Source organism: Leptonotus elevatus, chromosome 18 (genome assembly GCF_054856555.1).
Source record: "Leptonotus elevatus isolate MCC_2025b chromosome 18, RoL_Lele_1.0, whole genome shotgun sequence".
Lineage (NCBI taxonomy): Eukaryota > Metazoa > Chordata > Actinopteri > Syngnathiformes > Syngnathidae > Leptonotus > Leptonotus elevatus.
In genome coordinates, this window is record NC_141256.1 from 17,045,400 (window position 1) to 17,065,414 (window position 20,015).

The 20,015-nt window shown below is 42.8% G+C and overlaps 2 protein-coding genes across 3 annotated transcripts in view; one reads left to right on the forward strand and one right to left on the reverse strand.

The window, feature by feature from the left end:
- Nucleotides 1-19,788, reverse strand: part of hbs1l (HBS1-like translational GTPase) — a 41,426-nt gene extending 21,638 nt beyond the window's left edge. Inside the window, exon 1 of the mRNA XM_086060700.1 lies at nt 19,606-19,788. The gene's annotated coding sequence lies outside the window, so the exon portion shown is untranslated. The remainder of the gene's footprint in view (nt 1-19,605) is intronic.
- Nucleotides 1,116-12,722, forward strand: myb (MYB proto-oncogene, transcription factor). Of its 2 annotated transcripts, none has more exons than XM_086061842.1 (15): nt 1,116-1,273; nt 3,016-3,133; nt 3,215-3,286; nt 3,927-4,019; nt 5,074-5,294; nt 6,530-6,764; nt 6,852-6,920; nt 7,008-7,112; nt 8,928-9,128; nt 9,435-9,529; nt 9,617-9,731; nt 10,454-10,519; nt 11,101-11,199; nt 11,287-11,370; nt 11,500-12,722. In XM_086061842.1, the coding sequence occupies exons 1-15, from the start codon at nt 1,251-1,253 to the stop codon at nt 11,614-11,616; spliced, it is 1,713 nt and encodes a 570-aa protein (XP_085917968.1). In that variant the 5' UTR covers nt 1,116-1,250; the 3' UTR covers nt 11,617-12,722. The 2 variants fall into 2 exon arrangements, with proteins under 2 accessions (XP_085917968.1, XP_085917969.1); XM_086061843.1 differs by having other exon boundaries at nt 10,457-10,519.
- Nucleotides 19,789-20,015: the final 227 nt, after the last annotated feature.

Genomic DNA, 20,015 nt, shown 5'->3' on the forward strand with positions numbered 1-20,015 from the left:
GGGGGGTGGAGTACCAAAACAAAATGATAATCATAATACACACACTGCACCCATGCATGAAAAAGAAGACGCTATAAATCAGCTTTCAAAAAAAAAAAAAAAAAAAAACTAAGCTGATAAACTTGTTCAACTGGCTTCCGCTTCAAATGAAATAATGATCACCATGACGGCTTAAAAACAACACTGCACCTTGAGATGAATGATCAAACAATGGGGCAATGCATTCCTTTCCATACAATAATTAGACCTATGCTTGAATTAATGCATTCTTTGTTCTTGCGAGGCTATACATGCCGCCAAATATCTCGAATGCTATCTGGGCTTCTGACAGATCACCACGTGCGCACCCCCCCCCCCCCCCCCATAAAAAAATAAAAGATAGCAGCACAACTTCACGTTCCGTCCTCGCATGCCAAAAGGTCATTCCGCAATTGTTTACTACGCTAACTTCCTTCTCCTTTGCACAAGAACGAGAAGTAACGCTTGAAATGTGTTGGAGACAAGAAAGAAAGAAGGAAAGAAAGAAAGAAAGAAAGAAAGAAAGATGGAAAGAAAGATGAAAAAAAAGAAAGAAAGAAAGAAAGAAAGAAAAAGTTGAGCGAGGACCAGCAATTTTTTAGTGGGGTGCATTGATGCATTCACGGGCACTTCGTAAAATACACTGTCATACTTTAAATGAAGGGCAAGGCTGCCAAGGTTAAGTCGAACACTTTGTAGTTCGAGTTTAATTTGATACTAATTCGTCTGTGAATTTTTACTTGTCAACACTGGCACGGATCAATCATACACACTTTTTAGTAGCAAAATGTCATCTTAGGAACACATTACGCGTTGGGATTGAAGTAGAAGTAATAAGGGATTCATTTATAAGTTACACAGCGCGAAAAAGCGAAACCCAGCCACAGGTCTCATTCAGTTCGGAGTCGGCATCAGAGTGCAAAGTCGCCGCCGCCACTCTCGACTCCTGAAGAACTTGAACGCGCTCTACGCATGCGCGCGCGCGCAGGAGCGCCAAATGGAGCGGGACTTGAAGAAGAAGGGGGGGGGGGCGGGGCGAGAGGGGGCGGCGGGACGACGACGACGACGACGACGACGACGAGGGGGGAGGAGCCGTAGTAGAAGCTGGCGGAGTTTAAAATAATGTCAACCTGCCAGCTCGCCGGGAGAGAGAACCCGGCGCCGAGAGCGAAAGTACGTCAACGCGAGGAGCAGCCCAGCTTGCGAGCCGCGCAATCCGGTGGACAACTGACATGACTCGGCGGCCGAGAAACAGGTACCAACATGGTCGACATTGACTGCGAGAAAAAGAAAAGAAAGTAAGGCACGTGTTTTTCCGGGGGGGGACTTTTCAAACAATCTTCGACTCACCCAGCCCCCCCCCCCCCCCCAAAAAAAAATGTGTAAAGTCTTTCCGTACGCTTTTTGTGTGTTTGCGCGGAGTGCTTCAATCTCGCGCGCGCCGTAACAGGTGGCGGTCATCTGGCGCTGCTGTCATTGTGTGCGTGCGCGCACGTGCGCCCGAGCGTGCGCGCGTGCGTACCCCCACGCTCGATTTTTTTTTTGGACGGGCGCGTGCCACGCTTTGACCCAATTGGACTCGCGCGGATATATTGTTTTTCAATTCTTAATAATGACTTTACTGACATTGCATCCTAATAGAGAAATTGTTTTAATATTGTCCTCATTCTTTTTTTGACACAAGTAATTTTATTTTTTTTATGGCGGAGCAATGTGCAGATCAAAGCCGAAGCCGAAGCGCGCATGTTTTCACTTTCGCATTTTACGTAATTATTGATTGCGCGGGAGAGATTGCCTTTATTGTGCCGCCTCATATTTAGTGTGAACAATCTCACGGCACATCTTCAAACGAAAATGTCACACCAAGTATGAATTGAAATAGATTTCCTTGGCTTTATTAAAAAAAAAAAAAAAAAAAAAAAAAAGGACAAATTGTTCAAATTGACAGTGCAGAAAATGCACAAATGATGAGTGCGTTATTGGCTTGGTTTGTAACTTGACAGAAAATCAGCAAAAATGTGGATGCTTGTTTACCACGAAAGAGCATTTTTGTTTTCAAACGTCTTATTTTGATGAAACACTCAAATAACACGCAGGTCATAATCGGCTTTTTCTCGGGGGACGACGCAAGTTGGACAATATTGACCGTCGGGGCTGACATTTTGAGGATTTGGGCAACTTTCAGTAAACAATGTCTCTAAGCGATCATCATAATAGTTGCCAATTAGTTTGATAATCAATTGGGTGGTTCAGTTAATTGTCGCACCTCTGCAACTAACTCCTTGTGAAAATGTTGGGCCCGTTTGCTCTAAAGTGACAGAATCTCAAGAAGGGACGAGTCATTTCTGTCCCACTAAAAGTGATCGTGAATCATTTGGAGGATCAGTGGTTGCGGGGTAGATCATTAAAACAGGTGCGAAGGTTTCATTGTACATCACTTTCAGAAGAAAAAAAACCATGTCGCTATTTCATTTGATGACCTAATAATCACCAATTGTTCTCCTTTGTTGTGCTAAAGGCGTCTTGTTGTCCAAGTTCCTCAAAGTTGCGCAGCCCGCTTGTTCTCCAATTGACGGCGGCAAAGGTGGAAGTTGCCGAACGCATTATCTCACACCTGAGAGCAGTTCCTGTTCACCTGTCGCCGTGTAACAGCCGCCTTGCCCTCAATTCTGATTGGCTGCAGTCACCGTGCGCGCGCGCGTGTGTGTGTGTGTGCGTGCGCGCGCGTGTGCGCGAGCGGGCGTACAATGCGGCCGCAGGTCTGAACACGCCGGGCTGGAGAAATTACCAGCGCGTGTGCCGATCCCAGTATCTGTAGAAACCAAAAACATAAGAACCTGTTCATCCATAAAGCCCCCCCCCCCCCCCCCCCCCGTCTTCACTGGAGCGTTTTGTGGATGTTTTGGCAAAACGACAAGCACCCAAAACTTCAAGAACGACTGGTTCTTTGCGGATGAATCACATTTCAACTCCAACGCCTCCTCATCCCATCCGCAGTGTTTACAGCAGCGAGGAGGACGAGGAGGAGACGGAGACGTACGACCACGACTACGACGGCTCGTCGGCGAAACCCGGGAAGCGGCACCTCGGCAAAAGCCGCTGGACGCGAGAGGAGGTACGACGCGCGCGCGCATATTTGCGATGGATCTCGCCGACGTCCTGCAACCTTCAAGGTCATCTTTTTTTTGTTCACCAGGATGAGAAGTTGAAGAAACTGGTGGAGCTTCACGGATCCGACGACTGGAAGGTCATCGCGAGTTTACTATCGGTAAGTCGAGCCGACGTCGTCAACTTTCGGGCGTTCTGGTTCCTGGCGGAAGAGATGTTCCCTTTTTTGAGCTTCAATTCTCAAACGCTGTCCGGCACGCTCTAAAAACAGTTTGGCTCAAAAGGAACCCAACGATGGCTCAAAAATGGACCGAGCCTCTACCTTGAGTCAATTTGACCCAACTTTGAGTCAAGAAATGGTTCTTTTTAGCAAAAAAACAACTCACAAATATTGGTCAGATCCTTTACTTGGGTTTCAAAAATTGGGCCATTTTGTATGAAAAGAACCCAGAAAGTTGGGTCAAATTGACCCATCAAGTGGATTGGTCCATTTTTGGACCCATAATTGGGTTACTTCTGACCCAACTGTTTTTAGAGTGCATTAACACATAGAGGCATTGCTAAGCTAGCATTAGCACGAGAGCCCAACCAAAATCATCGGTAATGTCCAAATAATCGTAACTGGGCGGATTTTTGACGATGAAACGTAACCACAAGGCCAACCTGGGGAACGTTTTGGGCGACCTTCCGTGTTTTCGTGTTTTGGACTTTAAGATCATTCCTCTCTGCTGTCAAGTCAAAAATAGTTAGTGGTGGTTGTTTTTGTTTTTTTACAAAAGTTGTCTCCTTGTGCGCATCAGAACCGTACAGATGTGCAGTGCCAGCACAGGTGGCAGAAGGTTCTCAACCCAGAACTCATCAAAGGCCCTTGGACCAAAGAGGAAGACCAGCGGGTAAAAAAAAAACACGTCAGCAAAAGCGCCTTGAAAATTCAAAACAATTATTGATGCGTCCAAACGCATTCAATGTTAAATTTCAACGTTCAAAGAGGGGAAAAAAAAGAATAAGTGGGGGATCAGGTTAATAAAAAAACGAAAGAAAGTGGCGGATCGGATAAAAAAAAAAAAATCCCATGCAGGAAGTGGGAGATCAGGTAAAAAAAAAAGGGGGGGGGGGATTTCCACCAAAAATGGGGGATAGTTGCTAGCTGTAGAATGTGACCTGAGTGATTTAAGTATTACATTTGTATTTATTATTTATAAATAATAATTATAAAATAATATTTAATAATAAAAGTAATAATAATTACATAAAAATATTTATTTGGATGAAATATTTAGAAGGTGCAGCAGCTTAATTGAAGAAAATAAAAATAAAACATTTTTCAAGCTGCTTGAAGAAAAGTCATGAAAAACAATTTCAGTACGCAAATAGCAAAACGGCGCCAAATGGCGCCAAATGGCGCATGATTAAGGAAACTCTTAAGAAACAAATCCTCATTGCACATTTTTAAGTCCCTACACTCTAAAAACAGTTGGGTCAAAAATGAGCCGATCCTCTTCTTGGCTCGATTTGACCCAACTTTGAGTCAAGAAATTGGTTCTTTTAGTGTAAAACAACTCAAAAATATTACTTGGGTCCAAAAATGGGGCCATTTTGTATAAAACAACCCAGAAAGTTGGGTCAAATTAACCCATTATGGGGATCGGTCCATTTTTCATCCATAATTGGGTTACTTTTGACCCAACTGTTTTTAGAGTGTATAAAAAAAAAAAGTTACGCAACACCAAAGTGTGTCTGTCATCTCCACGGAGCCGCGAGGCGTTTATTGGACGCGTCCGAGTGGGTTCGCCTTTTGCGGCCAGGTGCGGCTGTAATGATTAGCACGGCGGCTAACGTTCCACAGGAAACTCCCTCGGCGCTCGGCAGGTGTTCTCGCTCACCCGCGCAGAGATAAAGAAAGCGAGAACGTTGCTGAACTTTTTTCCCATTCTGGTCCACGTGCAGGTGATCGAGCTGGTGCAGAAGTACGGCGCCAAGCGCTGGTCGGTCATCGCCAAGCACCTGAAGGGTCGCATCGGCAAGCAGTGCCGCGAGCGCTGGCACAACCACCTCAACCCCGAGGTGAAGAAGACCTCGTGGACCGAGGAGGAGGACCACATCATCTACCAGGCGCACGAGAAGCTGGGCAACCGCTGGGCCGAGATCGCCAAGCAGCTCCCCGGCAGGTGAGACGCGCGCGCGCGCACGCACGCACGCACGCAACGCAACAAAACGATGACCACCGGGCCGAGAAGGAAAAAACTGATGCAAACGTCAATCGGTTCATTGACAAGCTAATTGATTATCAAATCGATTGAAAACTATTTTGATAATTGATTCATCGTTTAGGACCTTGTTGATGGTCCAAATCGTCAACAGTAAATATTCTCCGATTTCTGTAGTCCTTCTTTTTTCATTCTTATGCTTTTACTTTGGTAAGCGATCAATAAAGTGTACCTGAGTGCGATTATTCTATCGTTCGTTCCATTGATTTATCCAATAATCGAACCCAAAATCAATTATAAATACAAATGTGAAGTCAATTTTGATCTGATTACATGTCTTCAGATAATGTATCAATTTTCATACTCGATTGATCTGTCTTTTTTTTTTTATTACTATTGGATGAATGGAATAATTTTTTTTGTACATGTTTTATTAAAAAACTGGGACATTATTTCCAATTGGCAGTGCAGAAAAATGCACAAATCTAAATGCATAATGATTGCATTACTGATTCGGTCCGTAACATTTCGGTGCATCGGCAAAAATGTTATTATTATCTTATTTTGAAAACACGCAATCGGCTTGCTTTTCTGGAGGACGACAGAAATCGGACATTTACATTCCGAGGATTGAGACGATAAAGAAAATCTTTCAACAACTAGACTAAGCGCAATTTGTGGAGAAATTGCGCTGGGATGCCGAAAGCTGAAGATCGGAATGCATGCGGAATGCTCATCAAGTGAAATGACGAAATGTTGACCTTCCGCTTACTGGACGACGCACTTTTAGCAAACCGAGCCGTATCAGACGCCTCGGAAATGATGATGAAGTGGGCGGGAAATGCGATACTTAGAAAAAGTTCAATGTCTGTCCCCATGAAAATGAAAATGACATTCATCATGAAATTGTGCTAATGCTGTAAGCAATGTGGAATCATCAGACGAGGAGGCGTGAATTTTTGAAGCAAGTTCAAATGTAAACACTGTCAATCAGAAACATCATGTGGCAAAAAAAAAAAAAAAAAAGTGTGGGGAATCAAAATCACAATAACATATGAAGCATTCCCACAATGAATTCAAAATGTTGCCAATCCAAGACGGCTTTATCCAGAATGTCGGCTAGTCGGCGCAAAATGGAAGCGGTTTGCTGTAAAACGCTGCGAAACGTCATCGACGTGTCGTCCCCCCGCACGCAGGACGGACAACGCCATCAAGAACCACTGGAACTCCACCATGCGGCGCAAGGTGGAGCAGGAGGGCTACCTGCAGAGCGCCGCGGCCAAGGGCGCCGGCTCGCCGCTGGCGCTGGGCCACGCCTACGCCAAGCCCGCCGGCCACCTTTTGGCCTTCCCGCACCACTCGCCCGGCGGCCACGCGCAGCTGGGACCCGTGTCGCCGCTCAACTACGCGTACATGTCCGACGCGCAACGAGTCAGTGCCTTCTTCTTCAAGTATAGCCGTCAACGCGCTATCCTTAGTGCCATTGCTACAAACGGCTGCTTGTGATCGTTCCAACAGGTGCCTTTCCCCATGGCCTTGCACCTGAACATCCTGAGCATCCCGCAGCACGGAACGGCCGCAATACAGGTACAAAAAAAGCTCGCGGGGGGGATAGAAAAAAAAAAATCGACAGCAATATCAATTGGCGCAAATGTCCTATTTGTCTTCTTCCAGAGACACTATAGTGAGGAGGACCCCGAGAAGGAGAAGAGGGTGAAAGAGATCGAACTGCAGCTCATGTCCACCGAGAACGAACTACGAGGGCAGCCGGCGCTACCCGTGAGTAGTCGCGCGCTCGCTCCCGCGTGCGCGCCGCGTACATTCGATACCATCGGAGGCGTTTTCGCATTTGCCTTCGATCGCATTGGGATGACTTCCAAGGTGATTGAAGTTGTGCTATGTTACCGGGAGGGCCGGGCAATGAATCGAAGGAATTCGATGAATCGTCATTTTGACAATCCAATCGTTTAAAATTGGCTAAATCTCGTGACATCTAATTTTGTCTACTGGATTATTAAAAGCTGTTGTTTTTATCTCCTGCTACATCCAGATGTTATTGTGAGTTGTAATTTTGCCAACTGTGAAGGTTAAGTTTATGTTAAAGCTGATTTAGAATCCGTATTCAATTATTGTTGTCCGACACCTTTTAAATAAACGTTGGTTGGGTTTATTAGATTAAAATAGATTAAAATCGTAGTAAATAATAAATAAATAAATAATCGAGATTTTATTTTTGGGCCATATTGCCCAGTCCGAGTTACTGGTTTCCAAAGTAAAAACAGATGTTTGCAAATGTCTTTTTTTGGATTAAAGACAGAAGATAATCAGTCTTCTTTCATGAAGGACGACAGAAATCAGTCAACAATTACTGTTGATATGCTGAAATCAAAGAATTAAAGCAATTTTTAATAAATAAAAAAAAATGGCTCCAAACGATTACTCGATTATTAAAATAGTTGCCGATTAATTTTGACAGCTCTACTCCAGTCAACTGTTTTTTAATATCAAGCAAAGAGGGGACTCGCATTTCCTTATCACTTTCAAGCATATTTATTAGGCGCGATAGGCAAACTGACAATTTGGCTCAAAATGACCCACTTTAACTTGAATACTTGTCAAACTTGACGCACAAGTTTAGGATCGGGAGCATTTTATAGAGCCGAGGCAGTCCGACTTACTGGAGTGCGTCCATGTTAGCAACGGCGAGCAGCAAAATGGAGGACAATGGGAAGAAGCGGGCCTGGATCTTGGGAGTTTAGACATTTGAGAGGAAATGAGTCAAACAAACGCAGTCTGAAAAAAGGATCGGCGCGTACGAGCTGACAGATTTGGAAAGCCGACATTAGAATCCACGGCGTTAAAGAGGGAGAAGAAGAAGACAATTCTTGGTGGAAAATGACGTGGGTTTGCTACGGGAGGGCCCGGAGCTCCAAAACGCCTCGGAACTGCGGCCTTGATGCCGGACTTCAATTGCGGCCAAATTGTCACAGGATAAAAGACAAGATGCAAAAAAAAAGTGCCAACTTTGGATGAAGCATTTCAAAACGTTTTGCAACCATGAATGTGCCACTGCAGCATTTGTGACGGATCCTTCAAAGTCCACTAAGAAGATTACAAAAAGCACATTTGTAGTAACAATAGAGCAAAAAAACAACAACAATTTTCTAAATTTAAAAACAGTTAGAAACTCGAGTACCCAGTTTGTCAAGTGTGGAAAAAAAAAAAAGTGTGTGTGCGTGTGTCAAGAGGATTTATGTGCACACAGGCTGACCCTGGCCATGCAGTGACAGCGGTTAGCTTTGTGTGAATACGATGGAGGAAACATCTGGGGGGGCCTGTTGCTGCACACAAGTGATGAAACAGGACCTCGTCTTGCCTCGTGTGTGCGTGTGTGCGTGTGCGTGTGTGTGGACGACCCCTTGTGCAACACAATACTACGATCACCCTCCTGCCAACTTCAGTTCCCGTTCTGGTTTTCTTCCATTTCGACGCCCCTCAAGCACATTTTGACTTATTTTTTTGTTTTTGCTTCCATCTTACACGTTTTTTTTTTTGTTTGTTTGTTTGTTTGTTTGTTATTTCTGCCCTGCCCAGATCAACTTGCCTTATCCGAGCTGGGCTAGCCACAGCCCGTTAGCCCGCACCTTGGAGGGCGTGGCCATGTCATTACCTCAGCAGCAGGCGGCCGCGCCCGCGCCGCCGCTGGATCGGAGCTGCCTGCCCGAGGAGAGCGTGTCGGCGTCGCGGGCGCACGCCGGCGCCATGCCCGAGTTCATGGAGTCCGTCATCGACTCGGTAAGCGGCTACTTCGCGGCTACGTCGCGGCTACGTCGCGGCTACGTCGCGGCTACGTCGCGGCTACGTCGCGGCTACGTCGCGGCTACGTCGCGGCTACGTCGCGGCTACGTCGCGTCGCGCCGTCGCCCCCGCTTCCGGATTGCCGCCAACCCACCCCCGACCTGCGCCGCTTTCGAGCAACACCTTTTTCATTACATGTTGGAAACTTTCTCAGCGATGCCGTATTATTAAAAACGTGCTGTTGCGTTCAATTGCGTCAGTTGCTTTCCAAGCTTTGACAACCATCTTTTCTTCCCCCGGCAGTTGCTGAGCCAATCGATGAGTCCGGAGCACTCGGACAGCGAGCGTCTTCCACTCGGCTCGTCCGCGGACGCCAAGACCGCCAAGGACAACGACATGTGAGCGCGCACGTCCACGTTTTGCTTTTCGGACATGAATTTCCGCCGTTGGGAGATTTGGAGACGAATGTCGGCTCTCCGTCGCAGGTTCAATGCTCCCAACATCGGACGCTCCCTCCTGGAATCGTCCCCCTGCACGCCCTCGCCTTTCAGATCCGCCTTAGCCCCGCACGAAACCAAATATGAGCCGCTCAAGATGATGGTGAGAAGCAAAACTTATCTCGAACCTTGAATACTTGTTGTTTTTGTTTCTTTTGACCTCAAAGAAAATTGATTACAAACTGAATGTAAATACAACGTGTTCCAAATTCAAATGTTCCGTTCGAGGAAACTAGATTTCATATTCAATTCAACTGCAAAGTTCAGAATTACATAAATTAGGTGGAGAGAGATTTAAAAAAAAAAAAAAGAATATATATATATATATATATTATATGAGCTAGACATTTTTATGCAAGAATGGTTGGAAAATTTTAAAGGATTTGGTACAATTGTAAAAAAAAAAAGGACATTTTCCATCATCAAAATGGGGAATTGAGGAATTTGGTGAAGAATTGTCCCCATGATGTCCTCAATGAGCTGAACATTTTGAAGTGATTTTTGCTGAAAAAAAATTGAACTATGCTAAAAAGCTGAAATTGTTGGAATACCTCAAATAGTTGCCTGAATGTCTTTCAAGTTTAAAAATGGACAATTTTGCATTTGTCGGACGTCTTCATTGTTTTTGGAGGGGGGGGGGGGGGGGTTCTAGGGAAAATGGGAATTTTGGGCATTTGAAAAATGATTCCCAAGATCTTCTAAACATTTAGAAATTCCAACGGCTTGCAAGAATCAGGAGGCCAATGTGACGAAATGTGTTCAAATTCTGCGACTGAAAATGAATATTTGATGTGTTTTTGCGTCGTCTCCGCTCCTTCGGATCAGCAGATCAAGCAGGAGCCGATGGAGTGCGCCATCGAGCACCCGCCGCTCAAGAAGATCAAGCAAGAGGTAAGCAGACACGCGCTGGCGTTTGCCACAAGCGCCTGCGGCAGGCGGGAGAAAATACGCAATGCGGAGAGGCCATATTCAAAAAATCGATTTGACTGAAACGTATCGCAGGCAGCGAGAGAGACGAGCCCTGACGATATGGAATCGGAGCAAACTGTTTGTTTAGTCAGACAAGACAGCAAAATAAAACGATTGGATTAAAAATCTGTTGTCTGGTGGCGGTACCCAAGGCTCAATTCTAGGTCCACTTTTTTTTTTGGTAAATAAGTGCACGAATAATTGCCCGAACGGCTTTTCTGATTCACGTGTTGTAGTTGTTTTGCACTGGAGATAAAAAAAATACATGAAAATACAATCCATTATCCAAGAGTAAGAGGATCAACGGTGCAAAAAATCCACGGATGGATCTTTACATTTAAAATTCCAGCCTTGCTTATGTACGTGAATCTGTCAAAAAGTGTTTGGTGTTCCACACAGCTCCATACTAGATCCGGAAGATTTTTATAGCAGACCAATAAATAAGTGTGACTGTCAAAGTAGCTTCTGCAATGATTATGATGCCATTTTGTTTTTACTCGAAGGTGGAATCTCCGTGTGAAAGGAGTCCATACATGCAGTGGGACGGTCAAGAGATGAACACGCAGCTCTTTTCGCCAAATGCTTCTGCACAGGAAGTACCGGTAAGTCCAACTCTCGTAATTGGTCATCAATCAGCACCATCTTGAATTTGAAGGTTTGATATTTTTTCCCGCCCCGCAACCGATCAGGACTTGGTCACAAGCTCGTTGCTAAGCGACGATGGACACAAATCCTATTTCCTTCCTCACAGGACGTCCCACAGCCAACTACCGGTATGTCACATCATTTCAATTGACAATTGATTTAGCAACATTTTACTACTTAAACGAGCACAAGTCAAAATGTAAATTCCCACATCGACGACGAATGGATTGGACGCTGTCGTTTTGTTCTCCCGCCAGCCGCTGAGTTCTTGGGAGCAGACGACGTGCGGGAAAAGCGAGGAGAGCGCGATGGCGGCCGAGGCCAGCCACATCAAGTACATCACCGCCTTCCCGAGCAGGACGCTGGTGGCGTAGACGGCGTTTTGGGGTCGGGGGTTCATATTTGTTGTGGTCCAACCGTTGGGAGAGGCTCCTGCACGCCACTTGCTCAACCAACCAACCAAAGACTCTATATTTTTTTCATATATAGACAATTGCTTTGGGTTTGTTTGTTTTTGATGCATTTGTTCTGTCCCTTTTGGTCCTGTCTTCTTTCTTTTCTTTCTTTTTTTTATCATTGTATTGAAAATGTGGGGAAATATCATTAGCATTGGGCTGTATTTTTAATTCAGAATTTTGATATTAATATAAAGAACAAGTTGATTAATTTATTTTCAATGTTTGGATGGTGACAATTTTTTTGTATTTTTTTTATTCCCACACAATCGGTCGGCCAATGGAGCGGCAGTGTTGGCCGACGTTAGTATTGACGCCCTCTTAGCATTATTGCGTATCCAGCGGCATCTTTCGTGGATTGAAAACTGACCGACTTTTATGATATGATTTTATTCTTATTTTTTTTTAAGGCTGTAACGGGTCTACGGATGATTTCAAGTGTTTGGTGCGCGTGTCGCCTCTTGTTAAACACAAAACTACTGAACAAGTTGTATTAACGTCAGTCGTGTTTTACGCCGCAGAAAAGGGACAACCTTACAAGTATTAAGCGTTTACCACATTGTCACCTTTTAATTTCTTTCTTTTTTTTTTTTTTGTGATGGGGAAGAATTCAATGAACAAACGTTTTTTTTTTTTTTTTATATATGGAAAAAGGATTTCTGTCTCCAAGATATTGACACGTCTGTGCGTGAGACCACACGCTTCACCCGGCAGGAGGGACATCAAGATGCACTTGAGTTTTATCCATTAAAAAAAGGAGAGTACTAAACACTGATATTTTATGAAAATTAAGACTGTGCATGTTTTTTTTTTGTTTTTTTAGATATTCATGTATTTGAATAGTTTTGTGTTATGCATATTCAATCGGCATCTTGCGCTAGCCCATTTCAAACACTTTGTCGTTTTTTGTACCTTTTTGTGATACGCCTTGTTTGATATTAGCTGTTTTATACAAACCAAGTTTTCACATTTTTGATACTTTTCTATACTGCCTAGTAAAATAAAGTGTGTTGTTTTTACTACAATCTTGTGTTGAGCGTTGTTTGTATTTTTGACATTAATTGAGTGCATAAGAAACAGCAACAAAAGACTGAACAAGGTATGAAAGAGATAACAATCATCGTAATGCAACACTAATTGACCTTTGCAAAAGATTCCGAGGAAATCACAATGTCCCATCGTCGGCGACGTGCTACACACGGGGCGCGACTGTCTTAGCAGAAAACTGAAGGCATTCCACAAGGTTCGCTATCCAGCCCGCAAATATTTCAGACGACGGAGAAAACTGGTGTTCCGCAAGGCTCGATGCTGAGCCCACTGATGTTATCAGTGGGAATGTTAACATGGCTTCGATCCAACTGGGTGAGACAACTGACATTCCAGCAAAAAGTCATGAAAACAACTCCGCGTCAACCTAACGAAGTGCTTTATAAGGACATTGACGTTCGACTGCTGCGATTATTTTTGCTCCAAATCTTCATCTTGCCTCTTTCAACTTCACGTCTCCAGTCAAGCAGCACGCATTCTCGCGTCAAACACCTCCAATGCAAACAAACAACTTCACATTCTCTCTCTTGAGGGCCCTTTCTTCTCCTTTGAGGTCACGAATGCCACGGGGGGCCCCGCACTGAGAAGTGGCGCTATATTTACGGCCGAGCCGCCGTCTCGCAAAATCCCCTCGCAAAGTCTCAGAGGGAACACGCTAACAGGAACTTAGCATAATAATGTCGCTTTTCTGTTGTTGTTGAAATGTATTTCTATAGTGGATGAGCTTGAGAGAGAGAGAGAGTGGGGGGGGGGGGGGGGCAGTAGTGGCAGAGGTTATGATGTTGCAATGGGAGGCCCAAGCAGACTTTCTCATTTGGAATTTTACCGCACCAAACCCCCCCCCCCCCCCCCCCCAAAACCCTAAAGCCCACGAGACACACAGACACCTGCTTTCACCGACTGAGAAGGCAGCTGGATGTGTGTGTGTGTGTGTGTGTGTGTGTGTGTGCGTGTGTGTGTGTGTGTGTGGGTGTGTGTGTGTGTGTGTGTGTGCGCACACACGCTTGTCTGTCTATGTGTTTGTTGGCAAAAACAGCAGTCAGATGGATACTGTGAGAAGACAACGTACTGTAGTGTTTGTGTCACTCTGGACATTAAAAAGATGGATGGTGTGTGTGGGTGTGTGTGTGTGTGTGTGAGTGTGTGTGTGTGTGTGCGTGTGTGTGCGTGTGTAGCCCGCCTCTCGGCCAAAGTCTGATGGGGGACGTTACAGCTCATACGTGATGCTAGTAAACATAAACGGTACAGAAAATCAATGTTGACATTTGAAATTCAGGCCTGCTTGGCGTTCCACATGGCTCGATACTAGATCCCACAATTTTGACAGCCGACCCATAAAAAAAAAATAAAAAAAAACATCCAAATTGCTTTTCTGATGCATGCTGTCAAATAGTGTAAAGTAAATTATACGACGTTACACACAAAATAGATATCATGAAATAAAAGCAGAAGTTGGAACACTTCAGCATTTTTTTTCTTTTTTTTTTTGCATCCAGCCTCCTTTCCCTTTTCAAATCAAACATGTCTGTCGTAAGCAGATTGGCTCATAAATTCAGTTTGCTGTGTCGCAATGGATTTATAAGACGGATGTTGCAGAAGTGACAGGCTACACACACACACACGTGTACAGTACACACACACACACAACTTACAGTAGTACTGTGCTGTGTGGTGGCCTGTATAGATTAGTCGGGCCTGATTTCCTCATTCGCTGACCACTTTTGTGGTTGCAGATACGCACGTGGGCGGCCCCTCCCCGCTGGCAGCGGTCAGGTAGGAGGGCTGGGCTGGGCTGCTACGGCCTGATAACCACATGCGTCCCCCCCCCCCCCCCCACACACACACACACACACACACACCACCCCCCAGACCACCAGCCCAAATACTCCAATCGCCTCCACATCCATGGGACCAAGATGAGGAGAGAAGACGAGTGCAGAAATGAAAAATAACATAAAGTGCAATTGGACCTTTGGAGAGACAATATACTCCTTATTAGTAGTGTAATATGAGAATACTCATACTGGTAGTGGTCTGGAAAAAAAAAGTATCAAACATACCTATAATTAAAAAAAATATATATTTTTTTTACTTTTGCATTTTTGTATATTTTGGTCCGTGTACTAATTTTCCGGAAGTAAAGCAGTTCAATTGTACTTCTACTTTTACGAGAGTCTTTTTGTATCCATACACGTATTAATGTCAAGATGCCTTATGGACAATAACAAAGTACTAACTGTCATTTAATAATATTAATAATAACAATGTTGTAATTATTTACTCCTGTTCTTGTTGACTTTTCTTAAGATTTGAGGAAAGAAGTAAGATTCAAACTTCCTCAATCGATTTGATTTCAAAGAGTTCAGTGCCATTCGATTTTATTTTTTTTCGATTCGATTGACTTAGTTCAATCTGACATTAATTATAGAACATCAATTCTTATTAGAAAACAAGGACATGATTTTAAAAAACTCAATTCCAAATGAAAAAATTGCAGAGCAGTAACTGGTTAAATGATTTCTTTATTAACGAAAATAACAGGTGAAGTGTTACATAAACATTGACATCAGCAAATGTTTTCATAATTCAAATTCAATCGTCGGAAATAGAAATTAAAAAGATTCTTAATTGTCATAAAGTGCAATAAATCAAGTCTTTCATAAATGTAAGACAACACTTTTAAATTCATGTCAACAGCAAATTTCAAGAAAAAATTAAGATACAAAAAAAGGTTGGCCTTTAAAATTCTATTTTGTTGTTAATTTATGGGGAAAAAAGAGATATTAAAATAATGTATGAATCAATATCAGGAAAATCCATTTGATATTCATTATTGGATTTTTAATGTCTGTTATTTACGCAAGAAAAACTAAATATGTGTACTTATCAAATGGGCTATTGTAACGAATTAACAGCAAAAATACGGAAGCCCAAAAGTGACTTGCAAGTGGGAAAGGAAATATTTTTCTCATTAAGAGCAGAAAACGTTCTCGTTCATCATTCAAGCGAGAAAACCTTCTCGTTTAAACAAGACTTGTTCGGATGAGCAACAAATTTCACTGCAGGAGTAGAAATAAACGCATGACTTTCCTTAGGTATCAGTACTTTTTGGTATCTGTGCTTAGTTACAACGCCGAGTACTTTTGCCAGCCATTGTGCTCGGCGCGCGACTCACAGTCGCACGCACACACATGAGGAATACGTACACAGATTGATGGAGATAGAAGCGGCGAGATGGCGACTGTTGGCGCTGCTGGCGAGGAGATTAGGCTCCTCGCTAACAGTTCGCCAGCGCAGATTTGGCCCACATTCTCGTTGGCGGACCAAACGGTTTGTTTGTTGTGTTCGCAAGGGGGGACAAAGAAGAACGGAGACAAGAAGAAAAAAAAAAAGACACGATGTACAGTATCGTGGACGTGTGCCTGCTGGAGATAGGCGGCACACAATAACTGAACTTTCGGACAGAAAGTGGGTTAGCGCGGCCAACGTCATGCTAACTGGGTCAAAGTGCAACATGGGATACACACAAAAAAAAAAAAGCAAACAATTTAAAGAAAATTCAATTAAAAAAAAGTAAACGACCTCCACCCAGGCCGAGACGTTTGCGTTTGGATCATTTTCATAGCTACACAATTCCTTCATAAGCCTGAATTTGTTAGCAATTAAAAAAAAAAAATTGTATACAAACTGTTAGCATGTCAGAATTAACTACAGTATTAACTTTGACATATAAGTACACAGACTTCTGAGTTTTCCCAACTTTTGAGCTTCGGTTGACTTTTTTTTTTTGACAGGTTGCTAACTTGTTGATATGTTAGCATAGCAACCATTAGCATGTTATTGTCATATCGACGACAGCGCACGGTGTGAAATCCTTTACAATCAAGCTACCTTAGTGATTCTTTAGATTGCGATCTTGTAGCATACCAATTGTTAGCATGTTAGCATTTGAGCAATACTCATTAACTAAAGAGCATGTGGCCATAGGACATTGTGTAAAAAAATGACTCATGGACCTGTCATAGTTGCTCTCTGTACTCAGGTTGCTAACTTGTCATATGTTAGCATGTTAGCATTGTGTTTATATCGTGTTTGCAGTCAGACATTTCCACCTAAGAACTCATTCCGTTTTCTTCCACAGTCTACGTTTGCTTCCTTACAAGCACAACAACACAAAGACCGTGATGCGGGGGTCGGACATGACACTGGGGGAGTCACTTACACACACACGCGCGCACGCACACACGCACGCACGCACACACACACAGCAAATGACATGTTTTCCCGCTCAGGCTTGGTCCAACTTTTCTATTCACCTGGGTAAATAGAGCAGAAGGAAGGCCCTTTCAATGGAGACGCACGCACGCACGCACACGCACGCACGCACGCGCGCGCACACGCACTAATCTCAGTTGCTGGCCACCGTCACAAGCCTTAAAAACAATGACGTACACTTCAAATACAACACAGCATTCACAAAGTTACTAAACTTTCAATTCAACACTTACGAGTTAAGAAACGATAAGCGAGAGAAAAGTTGTATTTAAAATTCAAGATTTTTTTTTGGGGGGGGGGGGTACATTCACATTTACATTGATACTTTTTATATTTATATATTAATTATTTATATATATTAATTATTTAATTAATGAAATTTTTTGGCTCTTAAAGTTACTTTATTAATAAATTGCTATTGTTGATTCATTTTACTTCCACTTTAATTTGAGGCTATTCGTTTCATTTATTTTATTCTTATCCTTTCTTCCATTTCATAATCGTATGTAAAAAATGTACCAATAATGTTTTATTAAACTGTTAATTACTTTCTATATGAACTTTTCTGTTTTAGTGTATAATGTTATTTATTCAGTATTTTCAATCATTCCTTTATTTAAAATGTATACTCACGTTTGCCTTTTTTAATGAATTAAATCCAGCTTTTTAAATGATGTTTATTCCACTTCAATTTGGGGATTTTAATCTATTAAAAATAAATCAATATTTTTTTACTGATTTCGCATCTCTTCTATAAATACATTTTGCAGCATTCTAAATTATTTCGGTGGATACATTTGAAAAATCAAGCAACTTTAAGATCACTTTCATTGTTAGAAAATGCTGAATATCGCATGTTGAATTTGGGGGCCACAAAGATGAGGCGAGCGTGGAAAATATTTTTCTCGACTGCGCGAAGATTTGCTTGATTTTGCACTTCCTATGAGTGGCAACAAAAGTATAGAAGCAAACTTGCAAAAGAGCACGAGCGCCTCCTCCGCTCCTTCCTCGTACAATGTACAGTATTCTTGCAGTGTCCATGCAAGTCATGTAAGCCCCGCCTCCTCCGTGTGGTGTGCATGCGCTCCATTGTTGCGTTTAAGTGATGCTGACAAGTGGATTCGCGTCAACATCACGCTCCACTTGACTGATGCACAACACGCCCGCCTGCCCGCTCGGGCTTTCCCGAGCCGCCAAAAGGCCCGCCGCCGGGCCTTCGCCACCCAGAAAAAAACACAGTCGCCCATCTACTGACCTTGAACTCGCCATGGGTCTGTGTGTGTGTGTGTGTGTGTGCGGGCAAGCAAGATGGCACATAATTGCAGCAATAAGACAACAATGCTCAGCCAACTGAGGGCTTGTTTGTGGTCAGTAGTCCAAAAATATCATTTTCATTGGAAAGGCGCAAAACCAAACACGCACGCACGCACGCACGCACACACAAACGCTTCGAATGCATGACACCTGTTACGAAACAAACTGGCTTAGTAGGAGTGTGTGCCGACTGCTATGACATCATCGCTTCCAAGATGGGCAGCTGATGTGAGCAAGTGTGTGTTTGTGTGTGTGTGTGTGTGCGTGTGTCACAAGTGTTCATGAGGGGGCCATATGGAGGCAAAGGAATGGATGAGGAGAGCAAAATAATTGGGGGGAAAAAAACAACAGCAGCAATTCCATTTACAGCTGGCAGTAAACGCACCATCACAGCAATAACAAGCACAATGGCCACTACATTAGGTACACCTGCAACGCCTCACGACACACAATAGACGCCTGTGGGTAATAAGAATTGTAAGAATAATGGGAATTAGAAAATCATCATCATCATCATCCATTTTAATAACCCAAATAAAAAAATACATTTTTGCATTTCTTCATTACATTTTGCAGTATTTACATTGATTCTAACATTTTACAGAATTTTACGTTTGATTCGGGCTCCAAAAATGAGGTGATTTTACAACATAATAGCAATATTACATTCCATTTCATCAACTTTTATTCATCTTACTTTTTAAAGTATGTATAATTGCACTTTGTTCTTTTAAAACAAAGTTGATTTTTTTTTTTTATTATAGATTTTTCAAAATTCTAACAGTATTAGGGTGTCAATGAATTGCATGGTTTCCATAGTTAACTCGTGATTAATCGCAAATTAATCCCATATTTTGTATCGGTCCTAAATGTAAACCAAAATAATATTTTACAAGTTTTTAATACACACATCAACATATGAGTGTACAAATATTCTTACTATTTCTTAAGGCCACATTTCAAATTCAAGTTCAACGACAAATGCTGAGCGCGTACTGTAAAGCGGTTTCTGTATCGACTGCACTACTTTGTAAAGTAACCGCCGTAAAGCAAAACAATTACTACACACATTGTACTTTATTATTATTAATTTTTTTTAACACAACACATATGAGTGGTTAAATGCTAACAAACAAAATAACTTTCCCTTTCCGAGCTCTGGCGTTTTTATTTGTTAGTTTTTGTTCAAATTCAGTTTTCCTCCACTTCCTTCTTCACTTTTATACTTTTTTCAAAGATTTCATTCTCCACTTTTGGCACAGCTGGTCTTACCTGACAACTCCTTCACAGTTTTTCTTGTTGTTTCTTAATAATAGCGTGTCCAGAGAAGCCTCATCTTCTGTCAAGCAGCCCTAAACACTTCTTTTATTTATTTATTTGTTTGTCTGTTTGTTTGTTTGTTTGTTTGTTTGTTTGTTTTAAAGTTCCTCCTTGAAGCCTTTAGCCCTTTGCAGCCTAGCAAACATTCCCCATGTCGGCTACTTTTTCTTCTTCGTTGGTGTCTTGATACGCGACATTTCTTCTTCGGGTCTTTTAGTAACGAGTTTTAGGTGTGTTATCTCCATGTGTCATAACACACTGCCCCTAAGAGGCCATAGTGCACACTGCAGGAAAACAAGGCACACACAAATAAGACAATGAAAATGAAGAAAACAAAACGGCAGTGCAGGAAAAAATATATA

Excerpts from the sequence above, each read along its gene's own strand:
- myb (XM_086061842.1), top strand. The coding sequence starts at position 1,251 with ATGACTCGGCGGCCGAGAAACAG. Across the intron at positions 6,765-6,851 it reads ACATGTCCGACGCGCAACGA|GTGCCTTTCCCCATGGCCTT; the intron begins GTCAGTGCCTTC and ends TCGTTCCAACAG. Across the intron at positions 7,113-8,927 it reads GAGGGCAGCCGGCGCTACCC|ATCAACTTGCCTTATCCGAG; the intron begins GTGAGTAGTCGC and ends TGCCCTGCCCAG.